Source organism: Aegilops tauschii, chromosome 5 (assembly GCF_002575655.3).
Source record: "Aegilops tauschii subsp. strangulata cultivar AL8/78 chromosome 5, Aet v6.0, whole genome shotgun sequence".
Lineage (NCBI taxonomy): Eukaryota > Viridiplantae > Streptophyta > Magnoliopsida > Poales > Poaceae > Aegilops > Aegilops tauschii.
In genome coordinates, this window is record NC_053039.3 from 257,348,650 (window position 1) to 257,369,508 (window position 20,859).

The following is a 20,859-nucleotide window of genomic DNA, read 5'->3' on the forward strand; positions in this document are numbered from 1 at the left end:
TCCATGAGCCTGCAGAAGATCATACAGAAAAATCAAAACGTGTTCGTAATACTCGTACTCTGCTTTTTCCGTTGGTGCTGCCCTGCTAGTCTGCTGCACTATTCACCAACTCGAAACAGTTCTCAGCTTCACTGTTCAGATGATTTCTGGAGCAAAAAAGCAAGGGTAATTTGCAAAGTCATGTGTGGCGTGCTGGAAGCAAACGCGTATATGTCTTGTCACCGTACGCCACAACTGAACCCTAACTGTGTTTGCGTGGGCTGGGTCCATCCTGACGAACTGTATCTGAAATTTGTCTGCACCCATTGATTCAGTCTCTCGTGGAGTTCAGGAAACAAGAACACGAATTCGGCCGTCACCTACGTACTAGACTTGACGAAACTCACCTCCCACGTGTATCGTGTATATAAGCATCCAAGCACTCTTGGTGCAACATACGTAGCTGAGGGCAGCCATGGAGTCGCAGGAGAGGCCACCCAAGGCCAAGGAAGCCCATGCCGACGACGGCATCACTATCGCTGAGCTGCCGAGCCCCCGCCCCGGCGAGGGTCCGAAGAAGGAGAGGCTGCTCGACTTCCTCAGGGCCGCGCCCTCCAAGGGCGCCGTCCTCGCTCGCGTCGCCAGCGTCCGCACGCGCGCCGCGTACAGCAACTTCCTCCGCTCGCCGCCGGTCGCGCGCGCCGTCGACTGGCGCCGGGTGCGGGACAGGGGGGTGGCGTGGGCTAGGCATCCCATGAACGCCGCGCTCCTCGTGTGGTTCGCCTTCGTTGCTGCGGGGGTGGTCTTCGTGCTCCTTCTCATGGTGGGGGCGCTCGACTCCGACGTGCCAGACGCGTCGCGCCGGCGGCGGTGGACGGAGGTGGCCAACCAGATGCTCAACGCGCTCTTCACCATCATGTGCGTCTACCAGCACCCGCGACTCTGCCACCATCTCGCGCTCCTCCTCCGGTGGCGCGCCCCCGCCGACGTCGCTGAGCTCCGGGCCGTGTACTGCAAGAACTGTGCCGGTGGCGTCAGGCGCGAGCGCCTCCACGTGGCGGTCGTCGTGCTCCTCCTGCATGCCACCTGCTTCGCGCAGTACGCCTACTGCGCGCTCTTCTGGCTCTTCCGCAACGACAGGCGCCCCGGCTTGGCCGTTAACCTCTTGATGGCGCTCGGCTCCGGCACCCCCGTCGTCGCCGGCCTGTACATGGTCTACGGCCCGCTGGGACAGAAGATCGCGCTTCCGGACTCCGTCGACGAGGAGGCCGCGACGGTGAAGGAGAGCGCCGTGGCCCGATATGATCGCACGGGCAGCGGCAGAGTGGTGGTCAGCAAGCCGGAGTGGGCCGGCGGGCTGTTCGACCTCGCCGACGATCCCACGGTGGCGGCCCTGTCGCTGTCGTGCACCTTCTGCGTGTTCGGGTGGAACATGGAGCGCCTGGGCCTGGGCAACATGTACGTGCACGCCTTCACCTTCGCGCTCCTCTGCGCCGCGCCGCTGCTGGTCTTCGCTGTCGCCGCGCTCAGCATCCGTGACGCCACGCTCGGGTACCTCGTCGGCGCCGCGGGCGCGCTGCTCTCCGTGCTTGGCCTCACGTACGGGGGGTTCTGGCGAACGCGGATGAGGAAGAGGTTCGGGCTGCCGGCTGACGACCGGTTCTGCGCTCCCGTGTGCGGCGGACGGCGTACCACGGTGGCGGCGGCGGACTACGCCAAGTGGCTCTTGTGCGCGCCGTGCGCGCTCGCGCAGGAGGTGAGGACGGGCAACTTCTACGACGTGGAGGGCGACGGTTTATACGTGAAGGGAGAAGGTGGCGTGGAAGAAGAAAGGAGGCCGGCAATGGCGCCCCTTGAGAGGGAAGGGAGCCTCGCGGCATTGATGGAGGCCGAGAAGACCGGCGAGCGTCTCCATGCACCACCGGTGCCCATGAGGGTAGAGACTAGAGACAAAGGAAGTACGTCTATCTGCACGTCTGTCTGATCAAGAAAATGCTTATTATCAGACCAGGGTGGTTTCAAGACATCTAGGGCTAGAATTTGAGCCGAGCCAAGCAAGATCGCTATATTTAAAGTCAGCTGGACTTGTGTAACTTGTCAGTTAGGTCGTTCAATTCGTTAAACTTATTATAAACTTGAACAATAAACCATATATGCTTTATATATAGAATAATCAATAAAAAATAAAAAATATTTAACTGTAATGCTAACGTGGACGGGCTCTTTACCCCGATTCCTTCTATATAATATAGTACGCACACTCGTGCGTATTCGAGAAAAAAAAATATTTATGGGCACATACTTTTCTCACAAATTACAATAATCAATAGTTTACACCAAAGATCATTTCTTTGAACGGCACCAAATCATTCCACCTCGGATGAGGAGTAGTTTCAAATAGAAGTTCAACCCATACTCCACCGAATACGGTCCATGAACTCTAACAATGTTACTGAGTAATTGCATGATCAATAATGTTTTACATACTCCAGCCTCCTCATACAGTCCTATTTTTCCTCCATGTTGACAAGGAGCTAAAAGATCCCGAACACTGCCTAGCCCTCAAGTTGTAGGGGTGGAAGGGAGGATGGCAAGGTGGTGGGCACGAGCGGCGCCGTGGTCGTGTGGCGAGAGGGAGAGGGCGCGGGGGGGGGGGGGGGGCTAGGGCTTAGGGATTCTGGCTCCTGAAGGGAGCCGGGCATTGCTTAATTCCAAAATGAGTCCTTACAAGCGTTTATATAATCCTCGATGAGCTAATAAAAAATAAAGATAAGTTGGGCCAAGCCCCTAACTAGTCGCATCATTGGGCCTCCTCCAGCTATAAGTGACCCCGATCATAACATAAGTAGCCATCGAGTACCCGGAAATGGTGCACTCTACGAATCACAACAATCAACAACAATATTGGTATTTGCCACATGTACATTTTGAGTAACGAGATTAATAGCATATACAAGCGGAGCCCTCAAACGTTCCATCCAACTGTTCGGACAGAAGAGAGAGTGAAAAAATCCACCCAATCGGACGCCCCATATCCGGCCTAAACGCCCGGACTAAGAGCAACTCTAGCAGACCCCGCATCCCGCCCCGACCCGTAAAATAACCGCCAAAATGCGGGCCGGGGCGGAAATACCCGCCCGATCAGACCCCGCATCCCGCCCCGGCCCGCAAAATTTTTTAGGGGGCGCGGCAAAATCCCGAGCCCAACCCGGGAAAACGTGGGTTTCCCCCTCGCGGCTGCGGTGCCCTGCATATAAGCGGAAGCGGTTGGTGGGGGGATATTTCATCCCGCGCTCCCCTCTCGCGCCGCCGCCGGCCGCCGCCCAAGATTCCGGCGACCGCAGCCGGCAGGAGCACGCCGGAAGGCCGCCACGCGCACGAGGCCTCCCCCTCCCCCCTGCGTCGGCGGGCCGCCGGATTTGCAGATCTGCGGCAGTTCATCGCGGGCCGTCGGATTTGGCTTTTTTTGGCCGCCGGTTGCTGCCCCAAGCTATGGAGTGGTCGGGGAGCCTCTCCCGCAGCCCAGGCAAGGCGCATCGCCGCATGCAGGTGCGAGTTCGTCCGCTCGCCGTCGCCGAAGGTTTGCGGGCATGGACTCGTCCGGCCGTCCACCGAGCTCGGCGCTCGCGCAACGTCTTTGTGGCTTGCCGATGCCGCTCATAGAGTGCGACGACTGCACGCGGAAAGTGCTGCGGCTCACTTTGAGCACGCCGAAGCACCCCGGATGGGTGTTCTTCAAATGCGAAAACGACAGGGTACGTGCACTTGCGGTAGCTCGTTTCACAGTTCATTCTTTAGCTAAACTGTGGTGGCTGACTTTGAGCTTGCTCATTCTTTTGTGTAGGACGAAGGATGCTCATTTTGGTTTTGGGAAGGGCAATACATTGATTTGTTGATAGAAAGAAATTTAATAGATGTTAGTGCACTCCTTGGTACAATCGAAGGCAATGATGCGGCTGCATGTGCAACTAGAGGGGAAGCAACATCTACTTCTTCCGAACCAAAGATGAAGAAAGAAGAATGCAAAATCAAGAATCCACAGATCAACAACGAATGCATGGAGAAGATATTAGTCCAACTAGTGGGAGCAGTTATGGAAATTGGAAATCTTCTAAAATGCATTCTTGTAGTTCTTGTTTTCTTTGGTCTTGCTATTCTAGCAAAGATTTGGTGATGCTTTTTGTATCCAATGTTGTCATAAAACAAAGCAATGCAATATGCTAGATCAAATTGAGTTGCAAATTTAAGTTTTGCGGGCCGGGAGTAGATGCGCCAGATCAGACGCCGCAACCCCAACCCGTAAAAAAGCATATTCTAGGAATATCCTTTTTTTACGGGTCCATTATGCGGGGTCTGCAACTGCGGCCGTCCGCGCCGACCCGCAAAGACGTTTTTCCGCGAACTGCAAAACCGTTTTGCGGGTCGGGAGGATGCGGGGTCTGCTAGAGTTGCTCTAACCGGCAAACCCCATATCCAACCCATATGTGAGGAGGATACGAGGATGTCTGGTCGTGTCCGAGCAGGGTGCCACGTAGGATTTGGCCCACAATGAACCACTTTTCTCTTTCTTTCTTTTTTCTCTCTCTTTCTCTCCACCAATCATATGAGAATAATATGAGGAGTGTGGTTATTTTACAAGGAAGTGAGGGTCCAAAACGGACGTGCCCGGAGACTGACCGAGCACCTTCGCAAACATATGGGGGCCAAATAAAGCAATCGTGGTTGTAGATGCTCTAATGAGTTAAAAGGGTGACTCGTTAGCTCGAGTAGTTAAACTCATTCTGTTAACAAGATCCAAATTGAACTTGGTTGGACTCGTTAGTTAATCGGTGGCCGCGGCATCGTTGCGGCTATGCTCTCTAGTGGATATCCAGGCGGTGAATATCTACCTTACTATTGCGCAGAACAAGAAGAAGGCCAGCGAGTGGTGTTACTTGCCTATGGTGGAACTGCCCCGAAAGACCTCTTGATAACGTGAGCCGGCGATAGCAGGAAATTGAGGACGGTAGGAAGACGACGATGGTGGGAGAGAACATTGATTCTGAAGGAAATATGCCCTAGAGGCAATAATAAAGTTGTTATTTTATATTTCCTTATTCATGATAAAGATTTATTATTCATGCTAGAATTGTATTGATCGGAAACCTTGATACATGTGTGAATACACAAACAAACACCGTGTCCCTAGTGAGCCTCTACTAGACTAGCTCGTTGATCAAAGATGGTTAAGGTTTTCTAACCATGGACATGAGTTGTCATTTGATAACGGGATCACATCATTAGGAGAATGATGTGATGGACAAGACCCATCCGTTAGCTTAGCATCATGATCGTTCTGTTTTATTGCTATTGCTTTCTTCATGTCAAATTCATATTCCCTCGACTATCAGATTATGCAACTCCCGGATACCGGAGGAATGCCTTGTGTGCTATCAAACATCACAGCGTAATAGGGTGATTATAAAGATGCTCTACAGGTATCTCTGAAGGTGTTTGTTGAGTTGGCATAGATCGAGATTAGGATTTGTCACTCCGAGTATCGGAGAGGTATCTCTGGGCCCTCTCGGTAATACACATCATAAGCTGGCAAGCAAAAGGAGTTAGTCACGAGGTGATGTATTACGGAACAAGGAAAGAGACTTGCCGGTAACGAGATTGAACTAGGTATGAAGATACCGACGATCGAATCTCGGGCAAGTAACATACCGATGGACAAAGGGAATTACGTATGTTGTCATAACGGTTTGACCGATAAAGATCTTTGTAGAATATGTAGGAGCCAATATGGGCATCTAGGTTCCGCTATTGGTTATTGACTGGAGAGGTGTCTCGGTCATGTCTACATAGTTCTCGAACCCGTAGGGTCCACACGCTTAACGTTCGATGACGATATAGTATTATCTGAGTTATGTGATTTGGTGACCGAATGTTGTTCGGAGTCCCGGATGAGTCATGGACATGACGAGGAGTCTTGAAATGGTCAAGAAGTAAATATTGATATATAGGACGATGGTATTCGGACACCAGAAGTGTTTCGGGGGGTACCGGGTACTTATCGGGTCACCGGAAGGGGTTCCGGGCAACCCCGACAAAAGATATGGGCCTTATGGGCCAAGAGGGGAAACGCACCAGCCACAAGGGGCTGGTGTGCCCCCCATATGGGCCGAACCAGGAGGAGAAGGAAAGAGGGGAAGGGAAAGGAAAGGGGGGGATTCGGCCTACTTGGCGCCTCCTGGCAGCCTCCCCTCTCCCTCCCACACACACACACACACACATATATATATATATATGTGTGTGTGTGTGTGTGTGTGTGTGTGTGTGTGTGTGGAGGGCGCCCTAGCTCACACCAGACAATTGCCTAGCCGTGTGCGGCGCCCCCTCCATCGTTTACAACCCCGGTCATATTTTCGTAGAGCTTAGGCGTAGCCCTGCGGAGATTACTTCACCATCACTGTCACCACGCCATCGTGATGACGGAACTCATCTACTACCTCGACATCTTGCTGGATCAAGAAGGCGAGGGACGTCAGCGAGCTGAACGTGTGCAGAACGTGGAGGTGCCATGCGTTCGGTAATTGATCAGTTGACGTGAGAAGAAGTTCTACTACATCAACCGCGTTGTGAAACGCTTCCGCTTACGGTCTACGGTGGTACGTAGACACACTCTCCCCCTCGTTGCTATGCATCTCCATGGATAGATCATTGCGTGTGCGTAGAAAAAAATTGTTTTCCATGCAACAATTCCCAACAGTGGCATCAGGAGCCAGGTCTATGCGTAGATGATATGCACGAGTAGAACACAAAAAGTTATGGGCGGTGATAGACATACTGCTTACCACCAACGCCTTATTTTGATTCAGCGGTATTGTGGGATGAAGCGGCCCGAACCAACCTTACATGTCCGTAGCAGCCACGTAAAACCTGCAACAACAAAGTAGAGGACGTCTAACTTGTTTTTGCAGGGCATGTTGTGATGTGATATGGTCAAGACATGATGTGATAAACGTTCTTGTATGAGATGATCATGTTTTGTAAGATACTTGACAACCGGCAGGAGCCTTATGGTTGTCTCTTTATTGTATGAAATGCATACGCCATGTAATTGCTTTACTTTATCGCTATGAGTTAGCAATAGTTGTAGAAGCAATAGTTGGCGAGACGACCATGACGCTACGATGGAGATCAAGGTGTCGAGCCGGTGACGATGGAGATCATGACGATGCTTTGGAGATGGAGATCAAAAGCACAAGATGATGATGGCCATATCATGTCATATTTTTTTGATTGCATGTGATGTTTATCTTTTATGCATCTTATTTTGCTTAGTACGGCGGTAGCATTATAAGATGATCCCTTCACTAAATTTCAAGGTAAAAGTGTTCTCCCTGAGTATGCACCGTTGCTACAGTTCGTCGTGTTGAGACACCACGTGATGATCGGGTGTGATAGACTCTACGTTCACATACAACGGTGCAAGACAGTTTTGCACATGCGGAATACTTGGGTTAAACTTGACGAGCCTAGCATGTACAGACATGGCCTCGGAACACTGGATACCGAAAGGTCGAACATGAATCATATAGTAGATATGATCAACATAGAGATGTTCACCATTGATGACTACCCCATCTCACATGATGATCTCACATGAGTTCTTTAGTAATATGATTAATTGAACTAAATTTATCATGAACTTAGTCTTATAGTTTTGCATATCTATGTTGTAGATCAATGGCCGGAGCTACCGTTCATCTGAATTTTAATGCGTTCCTAGAGAAAGCTAAGTTGAAAAATGATGGTAGCAACTACACGGACTGGGTCCGTAACTTGAGGATTATCCTCATTGGTGCACAGAAGAATTATGTCCTTGATGCACCGCTAGGTGAAAGGCCTGCTGCAGGAGCTGAAGCTGATGTTATGAACGTCTGGCAAGCTCGATCTGATGACTACTCTATAGTTCAGTGTGCCATGCTTTATGGCTTAGAATCGGGACTTCAAAGACATTTTAAACGTCATGGAGCATATGAGATGTTCCAAGAGTTGAAGTTAATATTTCAAGCAAATGCCCGGGTTGAGAGATATGAAGTCTCCAACAAGTTCTATAGCTGCAAGATGGAGGAGAACAGTCCTGTCAGTGAACACATACCCAAAGTGTCTGGGTATTATAATCACTTTACTCAGCTGGGAGTCGATCTTCTAGTTGATTGTGTTATTGACAGAGTTCTTCAATCACTGCCACCAAGGTACAAAGGCTTCGTGATGAACTATAATATACAAGGGATGAACAAAACAATTCCCGAGCTCTTCGCAATGCTTAAGGCTGCAGAGGTAGAAATCAAGAAGGAGCATCAAGTGTTGATGGTTAACAAGAACACTAGTTTCAAGAAAAAGGGCAAGGGAAAGAAAGGGAACTTCAAGAAGAATGGCAAGCAAGTTGCCACTCCCGGGAAGAAGCTCAAAGCTGGACCCAAGCCTGAATCTGAGTGCTTCTACTGCAAAGGGACTGGTCACTGGAAGCGGAACTGCCCCAAGTATTTGACGGATAAGAAGGATGCAAAAGTGAAAAAAGGTATATTTGATATACATGTTATTGATGTGTACCTTAATAATGCTCGCAGTAGTGCCTGGGTATTTGATACTGGTTCGGTTGCTCATATTTGTAACTCGAAACATGAGCAACAGATTAAAGGAAGATTGGCCAAGGACAAGGTGACGATGCGTGTCGGGAATGGTTCCAAGGTCGATGTGACCGCCGTCGGCACGCTACCTCTACATCTACCTTAGGGATTAGTTTTAGACCTAAATAATTGTTATTTGGTGCCAGCGTTGAGCATGAACATTATATCTGGATATTGTTTAGTGTGAGACAGTTATTCATTTAAATCAGAGAATAATGGTTGTTCTATTTATATGAGCAATATCTTTTATGGTCATGAACCCTTGAAGAGTGGTCTATTTCTGTTGAATCTCGATTGTGGTGATACACATATTCATAATATTGATGCCAAAAGATGCAAAGTTGGTAATGATAGTGCAACATATTTCTGACACTGCCGTTTAGGTCATATTGGTTTAAAGCGCATGAAGAAACTCCATGCAGATGGGCTTTTGGAATCATTTGATACTTGCGAACCATGCCTCATGGGCAAGATGACTAAAACTCCGTTCTTCGGATCAATGGATCGAGCCAATGACTTGTTGGAAATAATACATACCGATGTATGCGGTCCGATGAGTGTTGAGGCACACGGAGGGTATCATTATTTTCTGACATTCACAGATGATTTGAGCATATATGGGTATATGTACTTAATGAAACACAAGTCTGAAACATCTGAAAAGTTTAAAGAATTTCAGAGTGAAGTGGAGAATCATCATAACAAGAAAATAAAGTTTCTACGATATGATCGCGGAGGCGAATATTTGAGTTACGAGTTTGGCCTTCATTTAAACAATGTGGAATAGTTTCAGAACTCACGCCACCTGGAACACCACAGTGTAATGGTGTGTCTGAATGTCGTAACCGTACTTTATTAGATATGGTGTGATCTATGATATCTCTTACCGATTTACCACTATCGTTTTGGGGTTATGCATTAGAGACAGCTGCATTCACGTTAAATAAGGCACCATCTAAATCCATTGAGACGACACCGTATGAACTATGGTTTGGCAAGAAACCTAAGCTGTCGTTTCTTAAAGTTTGGGGTTGCGACACTTATGTCAAAAGGCTTCAGCCTGATAAGCTCAAACCCAAATCGGAGAAGTGCGTCTTCATAGGATACCCTAAGGAAACAATTGGGTACACCTTCTACCACAGATCCGAAGGCAAGATCTTTGTTGCCAAGAATGGAACCTTTCTAGAGAAGGAGTTTCTCTCAAAAGAAGTGAGTGGGAGGAAAGTAGAACTTGATGAGGTAATTGTACGTTCTCTCAATTTGGAAAGTAGCACATCAGAGAAATCCATTCCCGTGAGGCCTACACCGACTAGAGAGGAAGCTAATGGTGATGATCATGAAACTTCAGATCAAGTTACTACTGGACCTCGTAGGTTGAACAAAGCACGTTCCGCACTAGAGTGGTATGGTAATCCTGTCCTGGAAGTCATGTTACTAGACCATGGCGAACCTACGAACTATGAAGAAGCTATGATGAGCCCAGATTCTGATAAATGGCTTGAAGCCATGAAATCTGAGGTAGGATCCATGTATGAGAACAAAGTATGGATTTTGGTGGACTTGCCCGATGATCGGCAAGCCATTGAGAATAAATGGATCTTCAAGAAGAAGACTGACACTGATGGTAATGTCACCATCTACAAAGCTCGACTTGTCGCGAAAGGTTTTCGACAAGTTCAAGGGGTTGACTACGATGAGGCCTTCTCACCCGTAGCGATGCTTAAGTCAGTCCGAATCATGTTAGAAATTGCCGCATTTTATGATTATGAAATTTGACGAATGGACGTCAAAACTGGATTCCTTAATGGATTTCTTAAAGAAGAGTTGTATATGATGCAACCAGAAGGTTTTGTCGATCCTAAAGGTGCTAACAAAGTGTGCAAGCTCCAGCGATCCATCTATGGACTGGTGCAAGCATCTCAGAGTTGGAATATACGCTTTGATGAGGTGATCAAAGCATATGGTTTTATACAGACTTTCAGTGAAGTCTGTATTTACAAGAAAGTGGGTGGGAGCTCTGTAGCATTTCTAATATTATATGTAGATGACATATTGTTGATTGGAAATGATATAGAATTTCTGGATAGCATAAAAGGATACTTGAATAACAGTTTTTCAATGAAACACCTTGGTGAAGCTGCTTATATGTTGGGCATCAAGATCTATAGAGATAGATCGAGACGCTTGATAGGACTTCCACAAAGCACATACCTTGACAAAGTTTTGAAGAAGTTCAAAATGGATCAGTCAAAGAAAGGGTTCTTGCCTGTGTTACAAGGTGTGAAGTTGAGTCAGACTCAAAGCCCGACCACTGCAGAAGATAGAGAGAAAATGAAAGTCATTTCCTATGCCTCAACCATAGGTTCTATCATGTATGCTATGCTTGTGTGCAAGACCTGAAGTGTGCCTTGCCATAAGTCTGGCAAGGAGGTACCAAAGTAATCCAGGAGTGGATCACTGGACAACAGTCAAGAACATCCTGAAGTACCTGAAAAGGACCAAGGATATGTTTCTCGTTTATGGAGGTGACAAAGAGCTCATCGTAAATGGTTATGTCGATGCTAGCTTTGACACTGATCCGGATGACTCTAAGTCACAAACCGGATACGTATTTATATTGAATGGTGGAGCTGTCAGTTGGTGCAGTTCCAAGCGGACCGTCGTGGCGGGATCTACGTGTGGAGCGGAGTACATAGCTGCTTTGGAAGCAGCAAATGAAGGAGTCTGGATGAAGGAGTTCATATCCGATCTAGGTGTAATACCTAGTACATCGGGTCCAATAAAAATCTTTTGTGACAATATTGGAGCAATTGCCTTGGCGAAGGAATCCAGATTTCACAAGAGAACCAAACACATCAAGAGACGCTTCAACTCCATTTGTGAACAAGTCAAGGAGGGAGACATAGAAATTTGCAAAATACACATGGATCTGAATGTAGCAGACCCGTTGACTAAGCCTCTTCCACAAGCAAAACATGATCAACACCAAGACTACATGGGTGTTAGATTCATTACAATGTAATCTAGATTATTGACTCTAGTGCAAGTGGGAGACTGAAGGAAATATGCCTAGAGGCAATAATAAAGTTTTTATTTTATATTTCCTTATTCATGATAAAGGTTTATTATTCATGCTAGAATTGTATTGATCGGAAACCTTGATACATGTGTGAATACATAAACAAACAACGTGTGTCCCTAGTGAGCCTCTACTAGACTAGCTCTTTGATCAAAGACGGTTAAGGTTTCCTAACCATGGACATGAGTTGTCATTTGATAATAGGATCACATCGTTAGGAGAATGATGTGATGGACAAGACCAATCCATTAGCTTAGCATCATGATCGTTCAGTTTTATTGCTATTGCTTTCTTCATGTCAAATACATATTCCCTCGACTATGAGATTATGAAACTCTCTGATACCGGAGGAATGCCTTGCGTGCTATCAAATGTCACAACGTAACTGGGTGATTATAAAGATGCTCTACAGGTATCTCCGAAGGTGTTTGTTGAGTTAGCATAGATTGAGATTAGGATTTGTCACTCCGAGTATCGGAGAGGTATCTCTGGGCCCTCTCGGTAATACACATCATAAGCTTGCAAGCAAACGACTAAGGATCTAGTCATGAGGTGATGTATTACGGAACGAGTAAAGAGACTTGTCAGTAACGAGATTGAACTAGGTATGAAGATACCGACGATCGAATCTCGGGCAAGTAACATACCGATGGACAAAGGGAATTGCGTATGTTGTCATAGTGGTTCGACCGATAAAGATCTTCGTAGAATGTAGGAGCTAATATGGGCATCCAGGTTCCGCTATTGGTTATTGACCGGAGAGGTGTCTTGGTCATGTCTACATAGTTCACGAACCCGTAGGGTCCGCACGCTTAACGTTCGATGACGATATAGTATTATATGAGTTATGTGATTTGGTGACCGAATGTTGTTCGGAGTCCCGGATGAGATCACGGACATGATGAGGAGTCCTGAAATGGTCGAGAAGTAAAGATTGATATATAGGACGATGGTATTAGGACACCGGAAGTGTTTCGGGGGCTACCGGGTACTTATCGGGTCACCGGAAGGGGTTCCGGGCAACCCCGGCAAAAGATATGGGACTTATGGGCCAAGAGGGGAAATGCACCAGCCACAAGGGGCTGGTGCGCTCCCCATATGGGCCGAACCAGGAGGAGAAGGAAAGAGGGGAAGGGAAAGGAAAGGGGGATTCGGCCTCCCCCTTCCTTCCCTCCTCCCTCCTCCCTCCTCTTTCCTGTCCCCTCCGGCCAATATGGCAAGGGGGGCGCGGCCAAGGGGAGACCCCAAGTAGGATTCGACCTAGTTGGGTGCCTCCTGGCAGCCTCCCCTCTCCCTCCCACCTATATATATGTGTGGGGGCGCCCTAGCACACACCAGACAATTGCCTAGCCGTGTGCGGCGCCCCCCTCCACCGTTTACAACCCCGGTCATATTTTCGTAGTGCTTAGGCGAAGCCCTGCGGAGATTACTTCACCATCACCGTCACCACGCCTTCATGCTGACGGAACTCATCTACTACCTCAACATCTTGCTGGATCAAGAAGGCGAGGGAAGTCAGCGAGCTGAACGTGTGCATAGCGCGGAGGTGCCATGCGTTCGGTACTTGATCGGTTGACGTGAGAAGAAGTTCGACTACGTCAACCGCGTTGTGAAACGCTTCCGCTTATGGTCTACGGGGTACGTAGACACACTCTCCCCCTCATTGCTATGCATCTCCATGGATAGATGATGAACCACAAGTATAGGGGATCAATTGTAGCTCTTTTCGATAAGTAAGAGTGTCGAAACCAACGAGGAGCAGAAGGAAATGACAAGTAGTTTTCAGCAAGGTAATGTCTGCAAGTGCTGAAATTGTAAGTAGCGGAGTAGTTTGATAGCAAGATAATTTGTAACGAGCAAGTAACGATAGTAGTAACAAAAGTACAACAAGGTAGCCCAATCCTTTTGAGGTAAAGGACACGCCAAAACGGTCTCTTATGATAAGCAAAGCGTTCTTGAGGGTACACGGGAATTTCATCTTGTCACTTTTATCATGTTGGTTCGATTTGTGTTTGCTACTTTGATAATTTGATATGTGGGTGGACCGGTGCTTAGGTGCTGTTCTTACTTGAACAAACCTCCTACTTATGATTAACCCTCCCGCAAGCATCCGCAACTACGAGAAGAGTATTAAGAATAAATTCTAACCATAGCATTAAACTTTTGGATCCAATCGGTCCCTAACGGAATAGCGCATAAGCTAGGGTTTAAGCTTCTGTCACTCTCGCAACCCATCTTCTAAGTGCTACTCCACAATGCATTCCCTTAGGCCCAAATATGGTGAAGTGTCATGTAGTCGACGTTCACATGACACCACTAAGGGAATCACAACATACATACTATCAAAATATCGAACACATGTCAAGTTCACATGATTACTTGCAACATGATTTCTCCCGTGACCTCAAGAACAAAAGTAACTACTCACAAATGATAATCATGCTCATGATCAGAGGAGTATTAAATACCATATTGGATCTGAATATATAATCTTCCACCAAATAAACCATATAGTAATCAACTACAAGATGTAAGCAACACTACTAGTTACCCACAAGCACCAATCTATAGTCCGGTAACAAGATTGAACACAAGAGATGAACTAGGGTTTGAGATGAGATGGTGCTGTTGAAGATGTTGATGGAGATTGCCCTCCCCAAGATAGGAGAGTTGTTGGTGACGATGATTTCCCCCTCCGGGAGGGAAGTTCCCCTGGCGGAATCGCTCCGCCGGAGGGCAAAAGTGCTCCTGCCAAGTTCCGCCTCGAGACGGCGGCGCTCCGTCCCGAAAGTCCTCTCCTTATTTTTTCTAGGTCAAAATGACCTATATACCAGAAGATGGGCACCGGAGGTGGGCCTGGGTGAGCACAACCCACTAGGGCGCGCCTGGGCTGCCTGGCGCACCCAGGTGGGTTGTGCCCACCTGGTGGGCCCTCTGTGGTAGTTATTTGCTCCAATAATTCTCAAATATTCCATAAAAAATCCTCGTGAAGTTTCAGCTCATTTGGAGTTGTGCAGAATAGGTAGCCTGACGTAGCTTTTCCAGGTCCAGATTTCCAGCTGCCGGAATTCTCCCTCTTTGTGTAAAAGGCATTAGAATTACTCCAAAAAGCATTATTATGGATAAAAACATCATAAATAACAGTAAGAAAACATGATGCAAAATGTACGTATCAACTCCCCCAAGCTTAGACCTCGCTTGTCCTCAAGCGAAAACCGAAATCGAAAAACATGTCCACATGCTTTGAGAGAGAGGTGTCGATAAAAACAAAATACGGACATAGAAGCATCATGTTCATTATTACAACAACAACAAATTTAAACATAAGACTTTATCATAGAACTTTTATAATAGACTTCTCATGAATAAGTAACAATTCATCACACAATCGAATTATAAAGCAAAAACTCTATTAAAAACCAACAAACTATGTTCTCAGTCAACTTTGCAACTACAATTCATCATCTTTTCAGGAAGGGTCACGTATCGGAGCCTTTAGGCAAGTCCACATACTCAACCATCATATAGTCTTCTATGATTGCTAACACTCACCGCGTACACATGAGCAAAACATTTCAACCGGACACATAGAAAGATAAGGGCTTATAGTTTCGCCTCCCAACGTATTCACCTCAAGGGTGATGTCAACAATAATAACTCATGCTATATATATTCAACTGGACATATGTGCCTAGATCTTTCCTCACCATATAATGCTTGCCAAAGGAGAAAAATAAAAAGGAATAGAAGGAAAACTTTGACTCTTTGCATAAAAGTAAATACACAAAAGTAAAAGATAGGCCGTTCGCAGAGGGAAGCAGAGGTTGCCATGCGCTTATTTGTTTGTATGCTCAACCCCTTAGTGCAAAAGAACGTCACGTTACATTGCCCCTTGTGATAGCGACCTTTATTATGCAGTTTGTCGCTTTTATTCTTCACCATCACAAGTTCATGCAACGCTCAATTTTCTCTTACACCAAATGATCTCACACTTTTAGAAGCAATTTTTATTGCCTTTTTGCACCGATGACAACTTACTTGAGGGATCTTGCTCAACCCCTAGGTAGGTATGGTGGACACTTGAAAATAAGATTTGGGTTTAAGGGTTTTTGGATGCACAAGTAGTATCTCTACTTAGTGCAGAATTTTTGGCTAGCAAAGATAGGGGGCAAGCACCACATGTTGAAGGATCTATGACAATATGACTTCTATGTGAATATAAATAAACATAAACCATTAAGTTGTCTTCCTTGTCCAACGTCAACAATTTTGGCATACAATATATTGATGAGGGCTCACAATCACAAAAGATTTCTAGGATAGTATATTTATATGTGAATCTTCTCTTCCCTTATTAATTCTTTCATGAGTTGCATCATTGACTAATGCTATGTTTGTCAATCTCTAATAAAATTTTCTACTTATAATTTTCCTTATGTGGTGTCATCACCTACCATAAGATTAGTATATGATCTTCTTAATTTATTTCCTTTCTTTTATTTAATTCCTTTCTCTTTTTTATCTTCCTTATTTCTTTTCTTTATTTGCAACATGAAAGTAAAGAAAGCAAAAACTCAAACTAAACTTTATTATATAACTTGCACACGATTACAAGGATAGATCACTAGGCAAACTCTCAAAGAAGAAAGATCGAACTAAACTTTTATTCTTCTAAAGCAAAAGATCGAACTAAAATACGTAAAGGTAAAAGGATAGTGGGATGATACGATACCGGGGCACCTCCCCCAAGCTTGGCGGAAGCCAAGGGGAGTGCCCATACCCGATACTCAATTGTCCTTTGGTGACGAAGAAGAAGGTGGTGGTGATGAAGAAGAGATCTTGTCCTCGGATTTCCATGGCAGTGGTCCACCATCATAAGAGGAGGAGTGAGTCTCACAGGTCATGCAACTAGCAGCCAAACTCATACCTTTAAACCTCGCCTCATATTCAAAGACTTGGTTTTGGAGGAAGTTGATTTCGTCGTTGAGAGTGAAGACGATGTCCTTCATGGGTTTGCCATCCACCTTGAGATCACGGGAGAGGTCCGTGGTCATGAGGTGATTGGCGTTGAGTCCACGCTCCACCATCCCCTCGCACCGGAAGACTTCCTGCTCCATAGCTTCAAGCCTGACCTCCACGGTTCCGGTCCCCTTGGGTCCTTGCACATCGCGGAGGTGAAGCACCCCCTCATGCATCTGTATGGTTTGAGGGTGCTGCACCACCTCCCGCAGATATGGGTTGATGACGTTCTTGAAGAACTTGTCCTTGGAGGAGCTTGAAGTAGCCATGATAGATGGGATCTGACAGGAAACAACAAGGAAAAGAAAACAGAGGATTTCTCCGCGATACGGTGGTTAACAGGTTCGAGAAGTATATATAGATTTTTTTATCTTGGAAGACAAGTAACCTGTAGAAAAACGGAGTCCGAAAGGTGTCCCAGGTGGGCACAACCCACCTGGGCGCGCCAGGCAAGCCTGGCGTGCCCTGGTGTCTTGTGCCCACCAGGATACGCTTCCTAGAAGTTTTTTATTTTCCTAATTTTCTAAATATTCCAAAACTGATAAAAAAATATTTTTGCGGATTTTTCGGAGTCTGTTTACTTTCCGTATCACGCACCTCCTTATTTTCACGATTCTGGAGTGTTCCGGAAGGACTCTTTTATGTGTTCTTCCGGTGTCAAAGTTTGGATAATATTACTTTGAACAATAATGGGCGTACCTGAGATATAATGTTTTATTCGTTGCCCATTGACAACCTTCGGGTTTGTACCTTCGGCAATATTTATTTTGATGGCTCCAGACCAATAAACCTCCTCGATAACATATGGGCCTTCCCATTTTGAGAGGAGTTTTCCTGCAAAGAATCTGAAACGAGAGTTGTACAAAAGAACATATTCTCTGACTTTAAACTCACGCTTTTGGATTCTTTTGTCATGCCATCTTTTAACTTTTTCTTTGAATAATTTTGCATTTTCATAAGCTAGGGTTCTCCATTCATCTAATGAGCTAATATCAAATAACCTCTTTTCACCGGCAAGTTTGAAATCATAGTTGAGCTCTTTGATGGCCTAATATGCTTTATGTTCTAACTCAAGAGGCAAATGACAAGCTTTTCCATAAACCATTTTATAAGGAGACATACCCATAGGATTTTTATATGATGTTCTATAAGCGCAAAGTGCATCATCTAATTTCTTGGACCAATTCTTCCTGGACCCTATTGACAATCTTTTGCAAAATTAATTGTATTTCTCTATTGCTAAGTTCAACTTGACCACTAGACTGAGGATGATGTGGCGATGCAATTCTATGGTTAACATCATACTTGGCAAGCATTTTACGGAAAGCACCATGAATAAAGTGTGAACCACCATCAGTCATTAAATATCTAGGGACTCCAAACCTTGGGAAAATAACTTCCTTAAGCATTTTAATAGAGGTGTTGTGATCAGCACTACTGGTTGGAATAGCTTCTACCCATTTAGTAACATAATCAACATCAACAAAAATATGTGTATACCCATTAGAGGAAGGAAAATGTCCCATGTAATCAAATCCCCAAACATCAAATTGTTCAACAGCAAGTGAATAATTCATAGGCATTTCTTGACACTTACCGATATTACCTATTCTCTGACATTCATCACAAGATAAGACGAACTTATAGGCATCCTTGAAGAGAGTAGGCCAATAAAATCCAGATTGCAATACCTTGTGAGCAGTTCTATCTCCAGCATGATGCCCTCCATAAGCTTCAGAGTGACATTTCTGTAGGATTTGTCCCTGTTCTTGCTCAGGTACACAACGTCTAATAATACCATCTAATCCTTCTTTATAAGGATGTGGGTCATCCCAAAAGTAGCGTCTTAAATCATAAAAGAATTGTTTTTCTTTTGTTGGTATGTAAAGTTAGGTGGTAAATATTTAGCAACAATGTAATTAGCATAGTCAGCATACCAAGGTGTACTATGAGCAAAATTTATTGCAGCTAACTGCTCATCAGGAAAACTATCATCAATAGGTAGTGGGTCATCAGGCAAATTTTCAAGCCTAGATAAATTATCAGCTACGAGGTTCTCAGCTCCTTTTCTATCAGTGATATGTAAATCAAATTCTTGTAACAAGAGAACCCATCGAATAAGTCTAGGTTTAGCATGTTTCTTTTCCATAAGATATTTAATAGCAACATGATCAGTGTGAACAATTACTTTGGAATCAACAATATAAGGTCTAAATTTATCACAAGCAAATACCACTGCTAAGAATTCTTTTTCAGTAGTAGCATAATTTCGTTGAGCACTGTCTAGAGTATTACTAGCATAATGAATAACATTCAGTTTCTTATCAACTCTTTGTCCTAGAATAGCACCACCAACATAATCACTAGCATCACACATAATCTCAAAAGGCAAGTTCCAATCAGGTGGTTGAACAATAGGTGCAGAAATTAAGGCTTTCTTGAGTGTTTCAAAGGCTTCTAAACAATCATCATAAAAAAAGGAATATCTTTTTGCAAGAGAGTCGTAAGAGGCCTAGAAATTTTAGAAAAGTCTTTGATAAATCTCCTATAGAAACCAGCATGACCTAAGAAACTACGAATACCTATTATATCTTTAGGACATGGCATTTTCTCAATTGCATCAACCTTAGCTTTGTCCACTTCAATATCTCTTTCAGAAATTTTATGACCCAAGATAATGCCTTCATTAACCATAAAGTGGCACTTCTCCCAATTCAAGACAAGATTTGTTTGTTCACATCTCTGCAAAACTCGATCAAGATTGCTTAAACAATCATCAAAAGACTTCCCATAAACAGAGAAGTCGTCCATGAAAACCTCAACAATCTTTTCACAAAAGTCAGGAATATAGCAGTCATACATCTTTGAAAGGTAGCAGGTGCATTACATAAACCAAAAGGCATACGTCTATAAGCATAAGTTCCAAAGGGACAAGTAAAAGTGGTATTTTCTTGATCAGGTTGAGAAACAGGTATTTTTGAAAAACCAGAATATCCATCAAGGAAGCAAAAATGTGTGTGCTTAGACAATCTTTCAAGCATTTGATCAATAAGAGGCAGAGGGCAATGATCTTTTCTAGTTGCTTTGTTTAGTTTTCTAAAATCAATTACCATTCTATAGCCTGTAACAATTATTTGTGGAATAAATTCATTCTTATCATTAGGAACAATAGTTATACCTCCTTTCTTAGGGACACAATGAACAGGACTTACCCATCTACTATCAGCTATAGGATAGATTATACCTGCTTCCAGAAGTTTTAGTATTTCTGTTCTTACCACTTCTTTCATCTTCGGATTTAACCGACGTTGGTGATCAACAATGGGTTTAGCATCAGGTTCCATATTAATTTTGTGCTGACATAGAGTGGGACTAATGTCCTTTAAATCATCAAGAGTATATCCAATAGCAGCCCGATGCTTCCTTAGAACTTTCAATAATCTTTCTTCTTCATGTTCTGAAAGGTTAGCACTGATAATAACAGGATATATCTTCTTTTCATCAACATAAGCATATTTCAAAGTGTCTGGCAATTGTTTTAATTCAAACACAGGATCACCTTTAGGTGGAGGAGGACCTCCCAGAGTTTCGATAGGCAAATTGTGTTTAAGCAGAGGACGTTGTTCAAAGAAAATCTTATCTATTTCATTTCTTTCATGCATATGTAAATCATTTTCATGGTCTAGCAAATATTGTTCTAATGGATCTGTAGGAGGCACAACAATAGAAGCATGACCAATTAATTCATATTTACTAGGCAATTCTTTTTCATGAAGTTTTCTACTAAACTTGGAAAAATTAAACTCATGAGATTCATCACCAAAACTAACACCGACGATTTGTTTCTCACAATCTATTTTAGCATTAACGGTGTTCAAGAAAGGTCTACCAAAGATAATGGGACAAAAGTCATCTTGTGGGGAACCAAGAACAAGAAAATCAGTAGGGTATTTTATTTCCCACACAAGACTTCAACATCTCTAACAATCCCAATTGGTGATATAGTGTCTCTATTAGCAAGTTTAATAGTAACATCTATGTCTTCTATCTCTGCGGGTGTTATGTCATTCATAATTTCTTGATATAAGGTGTAAGGAATAGCAC

The 20,859-nt window shown here is 44.7% G+C and overlaps 2 protein-coding genes across 2 annotated transcripts; both read left to right on the forward strand.

The window, feature by feature from the left end:
* The first annotated feature begins 454 nt into the window (after window positions 1–454).
* On the forward strand, window positions 455–2,126 carry LOC109746036 (uncharacterized). Its single transcript, XM_073499005.1, has one exon. It carries the CDS (start codon window positions 455–457, stop codon window positions 1,961–1,963), a length of 1,509 nt encoding a protein of 502 aa, XP_073355106.1. The 3' UTR covers window positions 1,964–2,126.
* A 1,443-nt stretch (window positions 2,127–3,569) lies between these two features.
* Window positions 3,570–4,153, forward strand: LOC141022749 (uncharacterized). The gene is made up of 2 exons (XM_073499006.1): window positions 3,570–3,734; window positions 3,824–4,153. The coding sequence occupies exons 1-2, from the start codon at window positions 3,570–3,572 to the stop codon at window positions 4,151–4,153; spliced, it is 495 nt and encodes a 164-aa protein (XP_073355107.1).
* The last annotated feature ends 16,706 nt before the right edge of the window (window positions 4,154–20,859 follow it).

Excerpts from the sequence above, each read along its gene's own strand:
- LOC141022749 (XM_073499006.1), top strand. The coding sequence starts at position 3,570 with ATGGACTCGTCCGGCCGTCCACCGAGCTCGGCGCTCGCGCAACGTCTT. Across the intron at positions 3,735-3,823 it reads TCAAATGCGAAAACGACAGG|GACGAAGGATGCTCATTTTG; the intron begins GTACGTGCACTT and ends TCTTTTGTGTAG.
- LOC109746036 (XM_073499005.1), top strand. The coding sequence starts at position 455 with ATGGAGTCGCAGGAGAGGCCACCCAAGGCCAAGGAAGCCCATGCCGAC.